At 30.5% G+C, this 20179-nt stretch overlaps 1 protein-coding gene across 10 annotated transcripts in view; it reads right to left on the bottom strand.

Annotated features, from left to right (window-relative positions):
• Positions 1-3453: 3453 nt before the first annotated feature.
• Positions 3454-20179, bottom strand: part of LOC139488217 (myosin heavy chain, non-muscle-like) — a 49103-nt gene continuing 32377 nt past the window's right edge. For 9 of the 10 annotated variants that reach the window (XM_071273696.1, XM_071273693.1, XM_071273689.1 and 6 more), the window contains 19 exons: positions 19707-19910; positions 19214-19362; positions 18402-18672; positions 17720-17868; positions 16926-17070; positions 16343-16555; positions 15819-16025; positions 15181-15285; positions 14236-14388; positions 13663-13830; positions 13192-13304; positions 12515-12695; positions 11430-11642; positions 10891-11270; positions 10428-10551; positions 9553-9761; positions 8710-8818; positions 8106-8275; positions 3454-4647 (listed from right to left, as the gene is read on the bottom strand). In XM_071273696.1, the coding sequence (XP_071129797.1) occupies positions 4536-4647; positions 8106-8275; positions 8710-8818; positions 9553-9761; positions 10428-10551; positions 10891-11270; positions 11430-11642; positions 12515-12695; positions 13192-13304; positions 13663-13830; positions 14236-14388; positions 15181-15285; positions 15819-16025; positions 16343-16555; positions 16926-17070; positions 17720-17868; positions 18402-18672; positions 19214-19362; positions 19707-19910 (3375 nt within the window). In that variant the 3' untranslated portion in view covers positions 3454-4535. Of the gene's footprint in view, positions 4648-5742; positions 5758-8105; positions 8276-8709; positions 8819-9552; positions 9762-10427; positions 10552-10890; positions 11271-11429; positions 11643-12514; positions 12696-13191; positions 13305-13662; positions 13831-14235; positions 14389-15180; positions 15286-15818; positions 16026-16342; positions 16556-16925; positions 17071-17719; positions 17869-18401; positions 18673-19213; positions 19363-19706; positions 19911-20179 lie in introns of all 10 variants that reach the window. The other variant, XM_071273697.1, reaches the window with a different exon arrangement.

Below are 20179 nucleotides of genomic sequence, written 5' to 3'. Positions count from 1 at the left end.
GGCATAGCTGTTATACCACGACAAAGTATGGGAAGAGAAGATCTGGTTACGAGGCATCAAGACCATATGGAACTGTCTATCAATCTATGGCATCATTCCAAACTTTTATATTAACATGCTTTTATTCAGCTGCTCACTTGTTTAATCCATGTGTCGTTCGGTCACGCGTTGTCTTATTTTTTATATTCAAATACGGCGATTAGTTATACTATAATTCACATTTAAATGTATTGACAATGTTCTTTCCATTAACAATCCAAACTTTTCTGATTGGATAATCCATTTATATATATCTTTCAGAATATACTCAATATGTTTCAATACTGTATGCCATAACCCTTTAATATAAATGTGTTTGTGTTAAGAAATATTGTCTATTGTCTATCTTTCAGAGCTAAAAATTAAAACAACAGACACGGCTTCCACTGCATCATTTTCATACTTATACCTCGAATTTGACATAGGATGTCACCTAAATCCATAACAGAATATATATAACAAACGAGAGGATTTTAATTTTGAAATTATCAATTTCCTCAACTTTAAGCTTAGTAGCACAATATATCGATTTCACCAGATATATTTTCCAACTCATTCGGTAGAGTTTGCAGCTGCTACTCAGACTTAAACGTCTCTGAACCAGTGTTATGTCAAATAACGTCTCATATTTTGTCTGTTTGTTTTGTTCACCAATTGCTGTCATTAATATAATGGAATTTTATTCTACTGTTATATAGTTTTAGAGTTTTAGATTGATTTAAAACCTGTGGTGGTTCATGGTGTATGTGTTTTTTTCATACAGATTAGACTGTTGGTGTTCCTGTTTGAATTGTTTAATGCAAGTCATTTTGGACCCTTTATAGCTTGCTGTTCTGTGCGAGCTAAGGCTCATGGTTGAAGACCTTACTTTGACCTATAATTGTTGACTTAAAAAAAAACTTTCATTGTGATTTTGGATGGAGAGTTGTCTCATTGGCACTTATACCTCATCTTCTGATCTATATTGTATGCAAGAAGAATAAATTAATGAATGTGGAAAATTTAAATAACGATCAGCTTAGCGCCACGTTTTTTATTATTAGGCTCAAATGTAAAGCAACATAACAGTAAGATACAAATTTATTGGCACTTATCAGTGCAGAATCCACAAGGTATGGGGATCTTATCTTGCAAGTTAGTACACTGCTCCACAGACAGGTTTTATTGCATTATTTCAGTACATTTGTTTTATTTTACTGGTATGCTTTGTGTGCTTTTTTAAAATTGCTACTTGGTTGTTAGTTTTTCCAGTCCTCAGTAAACTATTCATTATTAGTTGGATGGATGTCAGGAGTTAGAAAGCTCAATACAAGCTGGTCTTTTTTGTTTCATATAAAGCTTGTATGATATGATTCTTTTAACAACTTAATTAAAACTGAGAATTTTTTGACAGACACCATGGTCAGTATAATTTTTTAGTTCACTGCACTCACTTTAAACTAACAACTCTTACTGAAGCAATTTGTTAAATATTTTACCAGTTGATCAGTTTGTGGGAGATTTGGTAAACTGTATGAAATTCCAAGTGATATCCCTTAGCCTACTGAATAAGGACAGTAATTGACCTTCAATTGAGTACTCCTGCAATGTTAATTCTTAACGGTGTCATAAGAACTTATTCTGGTGTGTCTCTAATAATAATAAACCAGGTGCTCCGCAGGGCGCAGCTTTATACGACCGCAGAGGTCGAACCCTGAACAGTTGGGGCAAGTATGTACACAACATTCAAGCTTGATGATATAATATGAGTTTCTGACACCAAATAAATGTCAAGATCTTACAAATCTATTGTGCAATATTGTGCAATTGAAGATTTCTTCTTCAAACTTTTTAAAAATTTGGAATTTGAGAAATTTGGGTAAAAAATTTGAAAAAAGCTACCCCTCCCCTTTTTTTTTGCAATAAGTTTTTCTTTATACATAATTTACAAGAAGTGTAAGGGAGTTAAATCAGAACATACCCAACATTGTAATGTTAAATGTTTTTGAGTTACCTCTCTTACACTGCGTTTAAATTGTCTTAATTGTACATTGATATGATCAGAAAAACCTAGTTTTTCCCCTTTTTCCCCTAATTCTAAACAATGTTGAGCGATAACCCCCAAAGTCAATACTATACTAACCATACCTTCATGATATGGAAACTTGTGGTATAATTTCAAAGAGATTCATACACTTAAACACAAGTTATTGTTTGAAAACTACAAAAATGCTTATTTTGGGCCCCCTTTTTGGCCCACTAATTCCTAAACTATTGGGACCAGAACCCACAAAATCAATCCCAACCTTCTATTAGTGGTATTGAACCTACTGGTAAAAAATTATAGAGATCCATTCACTTAAACAAAAGTTATTGTCCAAAAACAAAATGTGTCTTCAGACGATGACGCAGACGAAATGATACCATTATAAAGACACAAAAATTTGTTTGCGGTCATATAAAATCTTGGACAGACTATAATAATAATAATAATAATAAATTCTTTATTTAAAGAGGGTAAACACAGTTAGTTACAATAACTAATCTTCCCTGAGGCCCTCAAAATAATTATTGTTTTATGACATACTAATGTCCAAATTCCTGTTTATTTTGTCTTTTTGATGAAATTAGGGTGTCTTTTAATTTTAGACAGAAGAAATGCTCGTTACCAGTAATTCAAAACCATACCAAATATTACATACATGTACTTTCACTGTACTACAATCTGTTGATATCTGTATATTGGCATTGCAGTAGGCCATTTTTTTCTCTGAATGTTAATTATACCTCGACACTAAATCCATTGGATGTTGGATGTATAATCATTATAATGATTGATATTTTGTCTTCAATACAGGATTTTTTTTGTTACTTGATCTTGGCTTTGAACCAGCTGCAAGTAATTGTGAGTACTCTCAGGTCTGTCTTTTTGTTGTTGGGATATTTAAGTACCCGTCCACATCCACTCTGTTTTTGTAAGATGTATTACACAACTGTTCCAGGTTTGAGGTAGGGTTGAGCACACACAAACTTGTTTAACCCAGCAACATTCTTTGTGTTTGTTCTTATTCAGGAGCCTGTAGTTCAGTGGTTGTCATTCGTTCACATCTGTCATATTTGTTTTGGTGAAATTTTTTATGTTTTTTTTTTATAAATTAGGCCATTAGTTTTCTTAATTGAATTGTTTCATATTTTACATTGTTGAGGCCTTTTAAAGACAACCATACGAAATGGGTTTTCTCATTGTTGAATGCTGTATGGTTGCCTATACTTGCTTTCATCAACTTCATTTGAACTTTGGATATTTGTCAATCATACAAGATCTCCTTATTCCTATATTGTAAATATTATTTCAATATGGTTAAAGGCCCACATAGCCTTTTTCTGCTTTCTTAATGATGACAAATACCAACCAGTAAAATCAAACACAAGTAATTGGTTACATTTCTTTATTCAAGATGTCCATCCAAATAGCAGAGCTATCACCATGAATATTATTTTAGCTAGCAATAAGCAATGTTTTATTAAATATCTAAATAATCAATGTATATCAATTTATACAAAAAAAAAAAGATGACAAAAAAATACTCAAAATATTGTTCCCTATATTCCATTGCATATCACTGACCGATCACTAACAATTTATAAAAATAAGATTATATTGTGGACAAATAAAACTCTGCTGGAATGCATGTATGAAAAATGGTTCTAGGTTAGGAAACTAATGTACATGAAACATTCTTCATTTTACCTTATTCCCCCAAATTAATCATTAGGAAGAATATTTAAATAGCAAAATTATTGCCTACTAATAAAAAATGAAATTCCAGCATTTCAAATTGTCAACAAATGGTTTCTGATATGAAATAAATACTGTTAAGAATGTCAAGAATGTTACTTTTCAATCACATAAGAAGGCCCTAAATACAGCCCATGGTGAGCCTTCATGTGTCTCTAGAGGTACTAGACAAATGGTCCATATAAAGATGAAACTTTTCTAATATATATACAACTCAATAGCAACTATTTAATAGTTATATAGCACTTGATAGAATATTGCATTTTGCAGACATGAATCTTTTTTTTTTTCTTAAAATTTCAATTTTAGTTTTTCATAAGATCTTCAGCAGATGGAAATCCTGACAATAATATATTCAATTATAATATATAATAATATTTTCAAAAACATGAAATATGATTCATAATATACATAAATATTGTTATAAGCAATAATATCCATAGCACTGCCATAAAAAAATGCTTTTTCTAAATTTAATATCTGCTTTGCAACTTGACCATACTTGGCACACTTTCTATAGAAAACCTAACAAAGGCTTACAGATCTCTTTTGTATAAAAATACTTCATTCACATAAATTTAACAAAACAAAGGTCACATGAGACCATACAAAAAAGAAAACAAAAACAAAATTTGTTTTTATCGGCAAAGCTGTGAGAGCTATAATAACATTTAAATAATATAAACAACTAAATAATTAAGTATAATAGTTATTATGGTTATGCTTCGGCATTTTCTTTAGTGTCATCAGCATCATCGTCATCATCAAGATCACCAGCTCTAAGGGAAGACAGGACAGTTGAACGAGATCCAGCTCTTGAAGCACTTGGTCTAAAAATAATGATAATAATAAACATTAAAACGCTGGTTAAAATGTAAATCATCAGAAAATATTTCCAAAATCATGCTCTACCCATGCTGTAAGTAATTTGTGACAAATCCTTCATTAGTTTAGTGTTTCAAACATGCAAAAAAGGTTTACAGACATCATTTAACCTCCAAGACATATTTATGGAGAAGAGACTGAAAAGGTGATTTCGACTTCACCTCCATACGAAACAATAACTGCCAAATATTCCCCAAAACAGATACATGTCCATGTGTGACAAAAAATTTCCGAACAAATAATGCATTGAATGAATTTCAATTCCAAATGACATTTTAAGTTCAACTTTTCTTCTATACAAAAAGTTTACAATAAATTATTTTTATATAAAACATCAAGTTTATACCTTTTCGGTACTGAACTAAAAGTTTATTAATAGATCAATGCATTTTATATTAATTAAATACTTTATATTACTATGATCAATATACATATACACTACACAAAGTTTAGGCACAGCAAGAAAAATTAAACACACATGACATTCATACAACATAGAAAGGCAACACAAAAAGATGAACATAGTTTTATTTTAATGAAGCCTTTTGCACTTCTTTATTCATGAAAGTTACAAGTTATGTGCACGTTATTTTTCTAGCCAAAAAGATACTATTATCCAATCATGGATGCTCAAGCTTGGTGATGCTATATGCAAAATTAATTTGTATAAAGATCTGCCAACAAAACTGCTAGGCATACCAACTAAAACTGCTACCATATGCAGAGCGAATTTTTTGGCAAAGGAAATATACAACTGATAATCAATAAATAATTGAAAGAAGGATTTTATTTGATTAATTTATTGATGTTCAAGCAAATACACTTCAAATATGCTATTTAAAGTAAATGTCTTGTAAAGTGTTAAACATTTGTCATATTAAATATAATAAAAATTGAGGTATAAACAGAATTTTGAAGAAAAAAACGTAATATTAAATAAGCTTTTTGAGGAAAAAAAATCCATGCACAAATGATTAACATTTTACCAAACAAATTTGCAGAAACGGGCATGTGGATAATGCAACATGCAAAGAACTTACCATTTCGCATTAACACTAAGAATAATATCAAATCTTTATAAATGTGATCACTGCCTTACAGATCACTTCAGATTTTACAGTGGATACAATATTAATGACATTTTCATGTTTTCAACTTCAGTTCCATCTTAGAGCTTTATTAGCTTAGTGGTCAAACTACACTTCCGATGCAAGAAACCATAACATGTCATTTTGTTTACAATCTTTCCAAAGAAGCTTATTAGAGAGGGCTACATTGGGATCAGGGTAGCTTTATTCATATTTTAGGGAATACCTTGATGGTTTCAATTTCTTTTTCAGATTTTTAAATTAATTCTTTCTGAGATGAAAAATAAATTAAATTATAACAAATCAAAGGTTTTTAAGAGTATTGAAAATATTGTTTAGTCCTGTTTAAATGGGAAAATACTTTCTCAAGTTCATTATAATTTGAAGAACATAAAACTCGTTCAACAATCATGCCAATTCATAGATGCTTTCTATTTTGCAATTGATAGTTCAATTATTGAAATATTCAAAAGGACCAACACCTCTCTACTAATTACACTGTCAGTCAGATACTATCATTTCATTACCAACAAAAACTATACATTATTCTCTATTTAGCCATTTTAAGTTTCATATGTTCACTTTATGTACTTTTTGTATGAATTCAGCATGGTTTCAACCATCATGTACAGTTTAATGATCAGAATTTTGATCATCATTAGATCAATATTGAATTCCTCTAGGGTTGTACTCATCTCCTAGATGAAATGGAGTTGAAAGACAAGTAATAGTTCATTGGATCCACTGTTTTATATATTTTTAGACAAAGTTTACATTGAACAAAAAACTTTATGGCAGCATGTTATAAATTTATCAAAGTTTATTTCAAACAAAGGGCTGCATATAAGAAATGTGTGGCAATATTAATCCACTGTGTGTCAATGTGATGTTAGAGAGACAACAATCAATAAATTAAATCACAACAAGTGTACTCTTACATTTTGTTGATTCCATTTCAAATATTCAACATGAAATGAAAACTTCTCATTCTCATTTACATCTGAAATTTGAACTGTTTTAATTGAATTTTAATGATATCTTGTTTTATGAATTTCATTGGATCAATTGAATTTTATTAAAGTACAGTAACTAATGGGTCATCTCAAAAGTTTTTGTAAGTCACACATAAACATATATCTGAAGCCACAACTACACACCATTTATAGATAAATATATGTTAGAACTTTGTAATGTTATTTCTATATTAACATTCCACTGTTATCTACTATAACAATGTAATATTGGTTATTACATTGTCATACATCCTTAAACAGTATTATTACACATTCACTTATAAACATGTGGTGTAAAGGTCAATCAATCACAGCTTAAACTTATTTTTAAAAGTTTCCTTTCAAATATTGTGTAATACAGTCAAACTTTTATCTACAGAAATAACATCACATAAATTTGATATGAAATCCAACACATTTTTAATTTAAAATTCTAGTATAAATGTTTTAGAAGTTATGAAATTTGTCACACAAATTAAAAACAATATATACACTGTTATTTACATGTATCTCAAAGAGTGAATGTAGCGATCAGACCTGAAGATATAGAATTTATCAAACTATTAAAATTGTTGAAATACAGAAAAATCTCTGAATCAACTCATAAATAAAACCAAATTGTACTAACTGACATTTTGTACATGGAGATAAAAGACTAGGTAAACTCGTTTCAAATGAGATACTTGCTGAGGCAGCATAAAAAAAAATTAAAGGCTCTGGCTATAAAATTGTTCGAAAAATAAATTACACAGAATAGCCTCTCTCTATTGAAAATTCAACTGAGAATTGACCTAGTTTCACAATGTAGAAAATGCAATTATTATTTGAAGGTGTTCAGATTTTTGATTTGATTGAGGCAATAGGATACCCAACTTCAACTTGAAGCATGCAATGTAGGCAATAACCATTGCAACCTTTGGAATTGACACTATTCTGGAAAAAAACACCATCAAAATTGGTATCCACACACATAAATAATCTTACAGATCACATTTGAACACAGTGCTTTTCAAAATATGTGTGTAAATATTCAAAACAGTTAAATAACATGCAACTATGTGTTAATTTATACTGCTGTGTAATCCTCATGCAAATGGTGGAAACAATAACTTAAAATCAATATGAGCTTACCCCAAACATTTTACTTTTAACAGACCTTAATGATTTTTTCATTTTAAATTATATTTACTCTCTTGTTTATCATGTTAACAGACTCCATATCTTTACCATTTCCAAACATGATATCTTGAGCACAATTTTGATGATAAAACTGAGATATCAGCAGATTCAATTTGTTCTCACCTGTATTTCTTTAATTGATTAATTTCTCTAGAAGCTGTTTCATTTTGTTCCATTTGTTCATCTAATTCTCTCTGTATCTTTCTCTTTTGTGCATTCAACCGTGTAATTTCTTCTTCAGCTTCATCAACTTGACGTTTCAGAGCTTTAACACGGTTCATCATTTTATCAGCCTAAACATCATAAAATCATAGTTATTGCTAGTACATAAAGACACTGAAATTCAATTTAAACTAGAAGATAAAAATTTTATTTTTTTATTACTAGACATTTAATTTCAATATTCAGACTTAAAAACCTATGGAGATGAATCAGATTTTTTTAAAACTACACTATCAGATAACTCATTTATAATGTCTGTTTTGGAAGCTTTGCAACATTAAACAAAATCATGTAGTTCCCATCCATGCATTATTTCTTAACAATTCTGTGTTTAATAGTTCTTTCAGAATATCTTAAAAATTGATCCTATTACATGTAATACAAAATTCATTCTGTTGTATCCATGCCCTCTCTGAAAAAGTACAATAAATGGCCTTAATTACATTATTCTGTACAAGTTATATTTCCCATTTATCAAAGGTATGATAAAACTAATCAAGCATACCTGTTCTTTGTTTTGATCAGCATGACGTCTCTCTTCCTCAGCTTGTACAGTCATTTCTTTAAATTTCCTTTCTAATCTACGATTAACCTTTTGCATAGCATTTCTTTCTCTATAATAGAATATATTTAATACTATGAAGAGACTGATTAAACTATGTACGGTTTAAAATATCAATGTATCAATATCTGAAATTATCCCAAAATCCATTTAAGTACAATTGTAAGGGTGTCAATTTTCAGCTTTAATGTTTTGCCATATTGGTAAAAATTGTATTAGGTTTTCCTCTTTTATAATCCTATAGCTATATTCTCAAGTCAAAAAAATACAACAAGTGAAGAAGCTCACTAATGACACCCCTGCTGAAATAAAAAGGTGAACAGGAAGTTGTTGAGTGATGAATCTGAAAACGCATTACATAGTATAGCAGACTCATATAAATCCTGAAACCAATTTTCAGAAATCTTTGTAATGTAGATCAAGAGAAAGATGCTAAGAAAAATATCCATGGGACAAATGGATAGATAAATAAAGAATCAAATTCCCCATTGTAAACTTGCTTGGATTCTATATCTACATGTAATTGTTCTTCTAGACTACTAATCTTTCCGTCTAGAGATGCAATAGTTAACTTACTTGGATTCTATATCTAATTGTTCTTCTAGACTACTAATCTTTCCGTCTAGAGATGCAATAGTTAACTTACTTGGATTCTATATCTAATTGTTCTTCTAGACTACATATCTTTCCGTCTAGAGATGCAATAGTTAAATTACTTGGATTCTATATCTAATTGTTATTCTAGACTACTAATCTTTCCATCTAGAGATGCAATAGTAAACTTACTTGGATTCTATATCTAATTGTTCTTCTAGACTACTAATCTTTCCTTCTAATGATGCAATAGTAGCTTTAGTTCTAGTACGTAATGTGTTTTCTAATTCATTTAATTTCTCCTTCATTTCCTTATTCTGTCTTTCCAATGAAGTCCTTTGGTTGTCTAATTTCTGTGTTACGGTCTTCTCAGAATTCAAGTCAGCTGTCAGCTGATCTACCTATGTGTACGAAAAGAAATGAAAGTTGAATGGCCATGTAAAATAAACGTATTATCACAGAGATATGTCTTGCTTTTTTGTAATTTCGATAATGCAAATGTTCAAATTAAAATAGCACCACTATAACATGCAAGTTTTGCAAATATTCAAAGTCAATAGACAATAACTGAGGGGGTAGGGCCAAATAATCTCCATGGTAATGAGATGTGCCAATACTTGTACAACTGGTTACCAAATATCTTTGACTTACCACTAGTGGTTCACCATAAACTAGACCTAATCACAAACTAATACATTGTTGACGCCGCTGCCGCCAGAAACAGCGTACCTATGTCTCGCTTTTTGACTCTGTCAAGCGAGACAAAAACCAATGTGGGCAGTTTTCATGATTATTTTTTTCCATTTGAACTGGCATCAGGTGTATTTATTGAAAATATATACTTTGGTAAATTTTAGAACAAATCTATAGAACTGTTATTAAAATGCAAGTTTGAGCCGTATAACCCATGGAAATTTGGAAAACAACCAGTAAAGGGTGGCTCCTCCGATTGTCGTGTTCAAGATGAATGCAAACCAAATGGATCATGAAAATGTACTCTTTTATTCTTAATCTTATAAACCTTTTGCAAATCATATTTTTAAACATAAAATCAGCTGAAACTTTACCTGTAACTGACTTCGTCTAGCTTTGTCTACCAAGCTTTCACTATTGGTTTGTTCATCTTCTAATTCATCCTCCAACTGTGCAATACGAGCTTCAAACTTCCTCTTTTCATCCAGGAATGCAGATCTAAAATACAATTATTTCTAAAATTACTTAAACTATTCTGGATATGGTAGAGTAAAACTGCTATTATATGCAAATATTGGTTTAGCACACAGATGTCTAAAATACATTCAAAAAGAACTTAAATCCTGACATAGCTTTTTGTACTTGCTAAATAAGTTTACAACATTATGCTTTATTTAACAAATAGCCCAGAATGGGTTATTGAAGAAATAGGTAAAGAGTCATGATCTTATTGATTTTCTGAAGAATCCTTTAGAAAGTCTTATAATGTTTTTTTCAGCAAGTACAAGAATATTAACTCTTAAATTAAAATATCAGCTATTGCTACTAATAACTTACCTTCCGGCAGCACTGCTACCAATCTCATCTTGAAGCTCATCTCTTTCAGCCTCAGCATTTCTTCTCTGTCTCTCAGAAGCTGCCAAATCTTCTTGTAATTTCAGTACATCAGCTTCATAATTCTTCAGTTTCCTTTCTATATCCTTCATGGAGGCTTGCATTTCATCCCGACTCTGGCGAGCGTCATCAAGTTCTCTTTGATTGTCCTTCATCTGAGCCTGTACACGTTTGAGCTGTTTGACAGCATCTTCCTTTACACGGATTGCTAACTCTGCTTGTTGTTGAAGATCCTTAATGTCATTTTCTAATTTCTTTCTGCTGTTAACAGCATTAGCTCTCTGTTTACGTTCATCTTCTAATTCAGCCTCCATTTCTCTCAACTGAAAATGGTTAAAAACAAATTACAGAATGTTTGACCTTCTAAATGTGCTGTCTTTTTGTTATGAACGTCAACTTACATAAGTAAAAAGTCACTGGAACTATTTGGCTTAAAATTTATGAATGATTTTTGAAACTTGCTTATTAAAAAAAGTAACTACCTGTCTCAGAAGTGATTTCTTTTGTTCTTCAACAGTTTCTTCTTTACCAAGTAAGTCCCTTTCAAATTGAGCCCGCATGGCCTGCATGTTGACTTCCAAACGTAACTTGGCATCTTCTGTTGTCTGCAGATCATCTTCCAGCTCCTCTATCTTCTGTTTCTGCTCTTCTAGCATGGCATCCATTGCTCTCTTTGCTTTTTCAAGGTCATGAACCTATAATTACGATTGACATTTTAATATGCACCTAACATTTTGGAAACTATCCAAATATAATAAAATGCTTCGCTGAGTCAATCTGATTGGACCATAGAAGTCTTACCCTGAAGAGTTGGGTCAAATTTGGACACAATATTCAAGCTTGATACAGTCTGAATTTGGATTGTGATCCAATTTTTTGCATTATGGCTGGTTTTAGGCCTTTTTTTTTGTGCCCTTCATGCATGTTTGGGACAATTCCCCAACCTCAATCCCAGCCTTCCCTTGTGACATGGAACCTTGTGGTACAATGTCAGAGAGATTTATAGACTTACACACAAGTAGTTGTCCAGAAAGTACAAACATGCTTGTTTTTGGCCACTAATTCCTAAACTGTTGGTATCATAACCCAAAAAAAACAATCCCAACCTTCCTTTTCTGTTACTGAACCTTCTTAAAAAAAATTCATAGGGATCCATTTACTTAAACTAAAGTGATTGTCTGGAAACCAAATGTGTCTTTGGATGACAACAACATACCATTATACAACCCAATTTTTTTTGCTGTCATATAAAAACTAATATAGTGAAAAGTAAAAAATTGAAATCTGACAAAATTTCCTGTCAATAAGGTTATTTTGACCAATTTACCTATGTTGGTACAAGAAAGCAATGTCTATCTTTACGATGAAAAACAAATTTCAAAGCATGTGCCTGGGACATTTTTGCTTTAATTTCCTTGCCTTTGTTTTAAAGCACTTCAAAAAGTTTTGCAAGTAAACATATTGACATTTGAAGCTTTATTGATTCACCAAAGAATGAGACCAAGTACAGACTTCTGTGTACTGTATATATAGTGTAAATCTTAGTACTAAAAGAGTTCAATCTTACACTCTTGCCAACATCATCCTTAGAGGACATTAGGTCGTCCAGCTCTCTCTGTTGTGATGTAGTCAAAGATTTCTGTTTGTCAAACAATTCCCTTAATTCATCTAATTCTCTAGTCAAGTTCAGGATCTTTGTTTCTTTTTCTCTGCTATCTCTCTCAGCCAAATCTCTCTCTTGTGCTAATCTGATAAAATACAAAGATTCTACTTTATCCATCAGATCTTTCTTTTTTAAACATTATATTTTATTTAAATATTGAAGTCTTGGTAAAAGTAATCAAAGAATTTGTGAATAAAACATTAATTCAATTATCTACAATATAACTTAGGTTTCTTAACTCTGCAATAAATTGGTAACTACAGTATTTAAATGAATTCAAAGTACATAAATTCAAACTGCAACATGAACAAAAAATTTAACAATTGGTATTGTGAAAGGGCAAAGCTTTCTGGATGTCATTAGATGGTTTCATTTGTAAGCCCAAACCACATGCAATCCATCTTCATATAACTAACTTAAAACTTTTAAAAACTTAACCTACTTACAGTTAAAGACTATGAAGATCATTATATAAATACATTGAACATTTTTACATTTTTCAAAGGTCAGCCGTAGCAATTCTTTGTTAATGAATTATCTAATACATTTGCTCATTCAATATTTGTTAAGATAAGACTTACTTCTCAGAAACTGCCTTTTCTTCTGCTAATGACTGGTCAAACTTCCTCTGTTTTCTTTCGCTCTGTGTAAATGCTGACCTTTGACTCTCCAATTCTACATTAGCATCCTCTACCTGAAAACAGCAAACAAGAAATGTAAATTAGAGATAAATATTGGTTGAAGTTTTAGCTTAAAGACAGGGTACATGAAAATTAAATTTAAGAGATAAATTTTGGTTGTAGTTTTAGCTTAAAGGTGGTAGTTTTAGCTTAAAGACTAGGTACACTTAAAAAAAGTTAACAGCAATAACACTTTCACAGAATTTGAAGAACATTGATACATTAACTATATTGTAAAGTTGAATAAGCAAACAAAGACCTTTCAAATTTATGTCATGTAATTGCAAATAATAACAGAAAAATCAAACTACAAGAGGAAATCAATGCCAATTTAAAAAGTAAATCAGTTGTTTTTCATTAACAGTATATTACCTCTTGCTGTAGTTTCTTTTTGGATTTTTCCAATCTGTCATTTATTGCTTTAGCTTCTTCTAATTTGGCATTCATTGCCTCCATTTCTCTGTCTGTCTTTTTCTTGTATTCTTCCAAGGCTTCTTGTACTTTGGTTTCATCTTCAGCTTTCTTCTTATATTCTGTTACCTAGTGATCATTTTAATAAATTAATAGTTTAAACAGATAAAATGTTCATATATTTATATAGAGAATATTAAGACATGTCTGCTCTCATTGAAAAAGATAAGATTCATCCACTGATTACTGTAGAAAATTACTAGAAATTTCAATACTTTTAAGAAACTGTAAATGGTGTTGAATAAACAAGTTCATGACATTCTGCATAGCTGGAAGGTAAATACATCAACCATTATATGCTGATGGTATTCTTTTTTTTTTTATTAAGAAAATTTGAAGGCATTTCTGCAGTAACTTTACAGGAGACTTAAAATATGTTTTTTTATAAAATTTTTATATGTTTGCACATCGCATTCTCTCACATATTTTCAGATTCTTTGACTTAATGTACTGTAATAGATTCCTCCTACTAACCTTTATTTGCATATCAGATAATTGTTTTTGGAATGCTGCTTTTTGATCTTCTTCCTCCTCTAATTGGTCCTTCAATGCTTGGTTGTCATCCTCGGCTTGTCGTAACCGGGACTGAACTGCCAATTTACCTTTGGTCTCCTCTTGCAATTGTTCCTGAAAGCAATATAAATTTTTGTTAACCCTTGAAAACTGAAAACATTCAACTGAACAGACAAAAAAGTGAAAATAATTCCTGACATTATCAGAATTTAAAAGTTATTATTGATTTCATATCTTTTGCACCTCCATACATTAAAAGTTCATTTGATATTAAAAAGAAATCCAGTTATGATAAAATATGATAAATGACAAGCACGTTTTCCATTTAATAGGGAAAAAAATGTAAAAAGTTGGCACTTTTATATAGTTTACAACATTACAGATATCTTCAAGCATAAGGTATTTTAAAGTTTTGATACAACTCATAGGACAGTGCATATCCTGTTGAAAAAGGGACATAGATTTGGGATATCTATGATGTAACATATATAGAATAGAACACTGATTTGAAGCTAACAAATATATATTAAAATCAGAGAGATTTTTGGGGGTTCTGAAGAATATTTTTGCGAGTTCTCCTGCATTTCTGTATCAAAATTTTAAAATTGTGATCCCCATCACTCCTTTGCAATAAATTAAGAGCGCTGTTGTCCAGTTTGCACAGTTAGCTACTTGTCTGATGCCCCAGACTAGTAAAATTTCTTTCAGACTAGTGAGTTTTTGCAAAACTTTGTTTGGACCAATAAGAAAAATGTCAGAATATTGGTCTTCGGACTAAAAAGTTTTTGGTGCAGACTGGTTGTCTCATTATTTATGCATTTTCAACATACAGAGATAATCCCTCAAGGCAGGACTAGTGGTTACTGGTTCTATCTCTTTCACCAATTTGTTTTAAAGATGACTTACGTTAGCTTCAGCCAGCTGAGCTTCTAGAGAGGAGTTCTTGGCACCGACTTGTAACAATTTGGCATCAGTTTGCTCCAATTGTGCAGTAACTTGGTCCAACTCATTCTGTAAAGTAATATAATTATAATAATTTATACAGACAAAATATTTACTTTTTTATTCAATTTTTACTTCCGCAATGAAAATGTTGTTTTGCAAAATAATGAAGCAATGGTACTTTACTAATAGTATTTCATAAGTTAAAGTGTAAATGGAGTGGTTTGATTATACAGTGTGCATAGTGATTTCATTTTTACCTATCCCACATGACTAAGAATTTAAATTGCCTAAAAATTAATACATTTTTTAAAAGAATACATAAGACAACAAAACAAAAAAATTTCACAATTGTCAAGGGCAGAAATGTGATGTAAAATATAATAAATATCTCCTAAAACAATTGAATCAACAATAATCGATATAAAGTATATGCATTTATAAAATTTTATGTACCAAAACTTATATTGTAGTATATATATATATATTGAAATTTGCTTCTTGACTAATGATTATATTTCGATTCTAATCATTGGTGATGAATGAATATAGATGGAACACCCCCTTTTTCCTGGATCCGCCCCTGAGCAATTTGAACTAACCTGGAGTTTTGATGCCCTATCAGTTGAATCACCTTTCACTCTCTCCATTTCGGTTAATTTGACTGTCAACTCCTGAGCCTGCTGTTCTGCTTGTCGACGTTTACGTTCTGATTCTTGTTTAGCCATTTGAACAGCCTTTAAATCATTTGCTAAATCTGCATTTTCATGTTCTAATGTCTGTTTCATTTTTTCTAGTGAAGATTTACTCTATAAAAAAAAAAGACAAGTGCAATTTGTGATAATGTATTTCACTAGTTATGTTTTTATTTTTTTCCCATAATTTTCATTATCAAAATTTTAGTAAAAAAAAAGTGAAGTTCTTAATCATTTTTCTTTCTTAACTAGATTAATTCAAAATAATAGTTAACATTAGTTTTCTATTGTATCCAATTTACTATTTATGCTCTAAATTTTTCTATTTTGTCTTTCCTAACATTTACCCTGGACTATATCTGATAAAAATTAATACCTATAAGCTGTATTGCTTTGTGGAATAAAGAATATATTTAAGAAATATCACTTACCTTTTTAACATTTTCTAATTCTTCATTTAATGTTTCATTTTGTTGGTTATGTTTTGATCTGGCTTCATACAAATTGCCTTCATATTTCTTTTGTGAATCTTCTAAGGCCTTTTTTAAGTCTCTAAGTTCCTCTTCACGTTTATTTCTAAGTTCTTGTACAGCAGCTGTAGCATCTAATGATTCTTCAAATTCTGTTTTCAAAGCCTCTAATTCCTAAAAATTAGACACAACCATCTTATTTCCTTTATAACTAAATCTAATAACTGAAGATAACTAGCATAGAATAGCAAACTTTTTATCATATACAGAGTTATATTTTCCCTATCTCAATAATACATTTTGTTCTTTTTGTGTTTTTCAAAAATTATATTTTTGTTTTGATGAAATTAATTTTCATTCCTTTGTCTTCACTTAAATCTTGTTTCCTATAATTTCATGTTGGGGCCTTCTTAAGTTAACTATATGGTATATGTTTATATCATTATGAAGGCCATACTGTTACCTAAAATTGCTTTTATCTTCATCAATTGAATGTTGAGAATAGTTGCCTCATTAGCACAACTCTTTATTTTTATATGTTTACCTCACTAATATCCCTTTTTTGTTTTTCTGCCCTGTTCCGACTCTCCCGCTCGGCCTCCAAGTCTTCCTGTAGTTCTTGAATTTGGTTCTGTACCTCTCTCATTTGTTTCATTGAGGAAGCTTTACTGACACTTTCTTCTTCAGCACTAAAAAATAAAGACAATTACTTTTAGTATAAAGGCATTTGTAGCTATAATTAATCCTTTTATTTTCTAACCTGTTATTCGTTACAATAAAGATACCATGGATTTTGATTCCTTAAAATTGTTTTTATTTCTATATACACCTGTGTACAACTCATTTTATCAAAAATCTTGAATTTCATCATCTCAATTGTGCAAACTTATGCTAGTTTTTTTTACCCATGTTAATGTACTCATCGCAAGCAAGAAGGTTTCTTATTCTATTAATATTCTTTTAAGTTAACATTTTGAATTTGGTAGGTAATCAGAAAATCATTAGGTATACTGCCCTTTACAAAGTTGTCAGACAGACAATTTCTTATGAGAAATATTACATAATCCAAGTGTCCCATGCTTTCCTTACCAAATCTCCCTTTTAACACTTGATATATACTGTAAACCAACTAAACTTAGAAAGCGATTTATTTTCGCAACTTTTGCCAGAAGAAAAATATCACAAAATTTATAAACATGAACCTTTCCTTATTTAATTACATCAAGAATATGTTAAAATCGTGAAATTTAATTGCCCAGAATCTGATTAAAAGGGAAAAACACGACATAAAGTATCCACAAAGATAAGTTGGTTTACAGTATTCATCACAACTTTTACCTCTGAAGAGCATGTTGAACCTCTTCTTCTCTCTTAGATAATTGGTATTGTAGATCTTCAACTTGTTGCCTCTTTTCATTTAATTGTTCTCTAAGATCATTTAGTTCAGACTCTAATCGTCTCTTTATTTTTTCTAATTCTTGCCTAGCCTGAAGGAAATAATAAAAATATTAATTTAAGTAAATTTTAAAAAATTATAAAATCTGTGATACTCAGCTTAGATAATTTCAACTATTTAATGTTCAAATTATCTACTTCCTTCATCTGAATTTTTTTTGCATGCACAAGCTGTTATTTTTAAACTATTCTTTTATATATTGATAATTTGTCACAAATTACAGGTTTGTCTTACTTTCAGTTTATACAGATTTGATAATAACAAAACCCACATAAAATATCAAGTTTGGATGTAATCACTTCAGAAGTTACAGAGGTAGTGTCTGTTACCGTATACAAGTTATTTTCGTGGGGTGTTAATTTTTCACGGATTGAATAAAATCGCCAAAATAAATTCCACCAATTTAAAAGTGTACATGCAAGGTATTGATATTAGTTTTGAATGCGCCAAAATATTTTGCGAAATTTTACATCCGCGACAATTACCTGCAATATGGTCTTTAAACAAAATGAATATTACATACAACCAGCTTTCACTAGAATGGATATAAAATAAGAAGTATACCTGTTGTTCTTTCCTAAGTTTTTCTTCTAATTCTTTAATAATTTGTTCATATTTATTTTTCAATTTTGTCATTTGTTTTGATTTTTCCTCTTCCTCCACAAGTTGTGTTTGAATTTCACTGACTCTCTCCTCTAAGAAACGTCTTTCTTTAGACAGTTTTTGGTTGCCATCATCCTGAATAGCCAGGTCCTCTTCTAATTTCTTGATTTTAGAATCCGCTGACACTTTCTCTAATTGAAGTTTTTGTCTAGCTTGTTCCTCTTCTTCTAACCTGAATTACAAATCAACATACATTGAAAGTCATATTGACATTAAAACATATTACTTGAAAAGAACTCAAAATGTATAACAACTATCCTAAACATTTTCGAAAAACATGTTCTGCATTAAAATTTTGGCTAAATGAATAATCACTCTTGAAGACGTGTTTAATTTTATTTGTTAACATGTAGCTCTTGATTTGTGTCAAATGCACAACTTACTTAAAAATTTTGAAATAAAAATTCTGAACACATTGGATGCAGGTTTAAAGAATATTTTTCTTGGTGACTTTTTCCAACAAGCAGGGAATCCCAAACAAGATTTGGATTTGGCATGGTCTTAATGTCTGGTTATTTTCTTCTGGAAACAAATTATTATTTAGTTTTGAAAATACTGCTTTTCCCGTGTGTTTATGCGAAACAAAGGCCAATTTGTAGTTTCAATTTGCTTGTTTATCGATTTCCCATTTAAAAGTTTCCCTCTATCCCTACTTGATTTCAATATTTTACAGTAATATCAAACAAAACATTATTTGCTAACTATAAACCTACTGTTCTTCTAAGTCAGCAACAGTTTGCATAAATTTTTTCCGTTCATCAATCAGTTGATTGCATTTTTCTTCCTCCTCCTCTATCCGGAGTTCAAGGTCATGTAAAATATCCTCTAACTCTTGTTTCTTTGCTGACATTCTTGATCGAGACTATATCAAAGAGAAGACATTGTTTAACTTCAACATATGATTTTATCTCTTTAAAAAAAAAAAAAAACTAAAGAGAAAATGTAATAAACCCTTATTGCACCAATTCCTCTTTATTTCAGAGACATTCTACATGATTTAGAGTGGTGATATATAATATCATGAAGCATTCACAAAAAGCAATCTTTCGATTTATATTGATGTATCATACTGAATTTTAGCCATTTTTATGCAGCTATTAACGTAACAAAAATGACATGACTATTCCGATATTTTAAATAAAACAAACTTGCTGCCACTTGCAATAATGAAAACAATTTGTAAAAATTTTGATCTTCAAAATTTACCTCTTCTGCCTCTGCACACATTTCTGTCTCTGCCTGTAGTTGTTCTGCTAAGATAGATTTCTCCTCTATAATTTGAGCATATTTCCGCTCTAATTCCTGCACTTCTGCTTTCGACCTATCAAACGCTTCAACAACTTTTCTCAGTTCTTCCTCCTTTACTGTTAATTTCTCCTCCTGACCTGTTACAGGCAACAATGGTTTCACCTATGTTACAATAAAACATATGATTATCAAAACACTTCACGAGAGTCAGTATCACATTTCAATGATTTGGACATCATCATAATAATACATTAGTATTTAGTTTAACTAATATCTTATAGTTTGGGAAAGAATGCTATCTGATTCTTATACAATATTCTTAAGGTCATTTAGGTATACTTCACTTAAAGCCTTTAAAATAAGTATTTTCTTAAAATTCTTTAATTGTTTTTTTGTTGTAGTTTTGTTGATCAATCAATGGCATAAAAACA

The sequence above is a fragment of the Mytilus edulis genome, chromosome 9 (genome assembly GCF_963676685.1).
Source record: "Mytilus edulis chromosome 9, xbMytEdul2.2, whole genome shotgun sequence".
In the NCBI taxonomy this organism is placed as follows: domain Eukaryota; kingdom Metazoa; phylum Mollusca; class Bivalvia; order Mytilida; family Mytilidae; genus Mytilus; species Mytilus edulis.
Note: the sequence above shows the minus strand (reverse complement) of the source record. Positions and strands in the feature narration are given on the sequence as shown.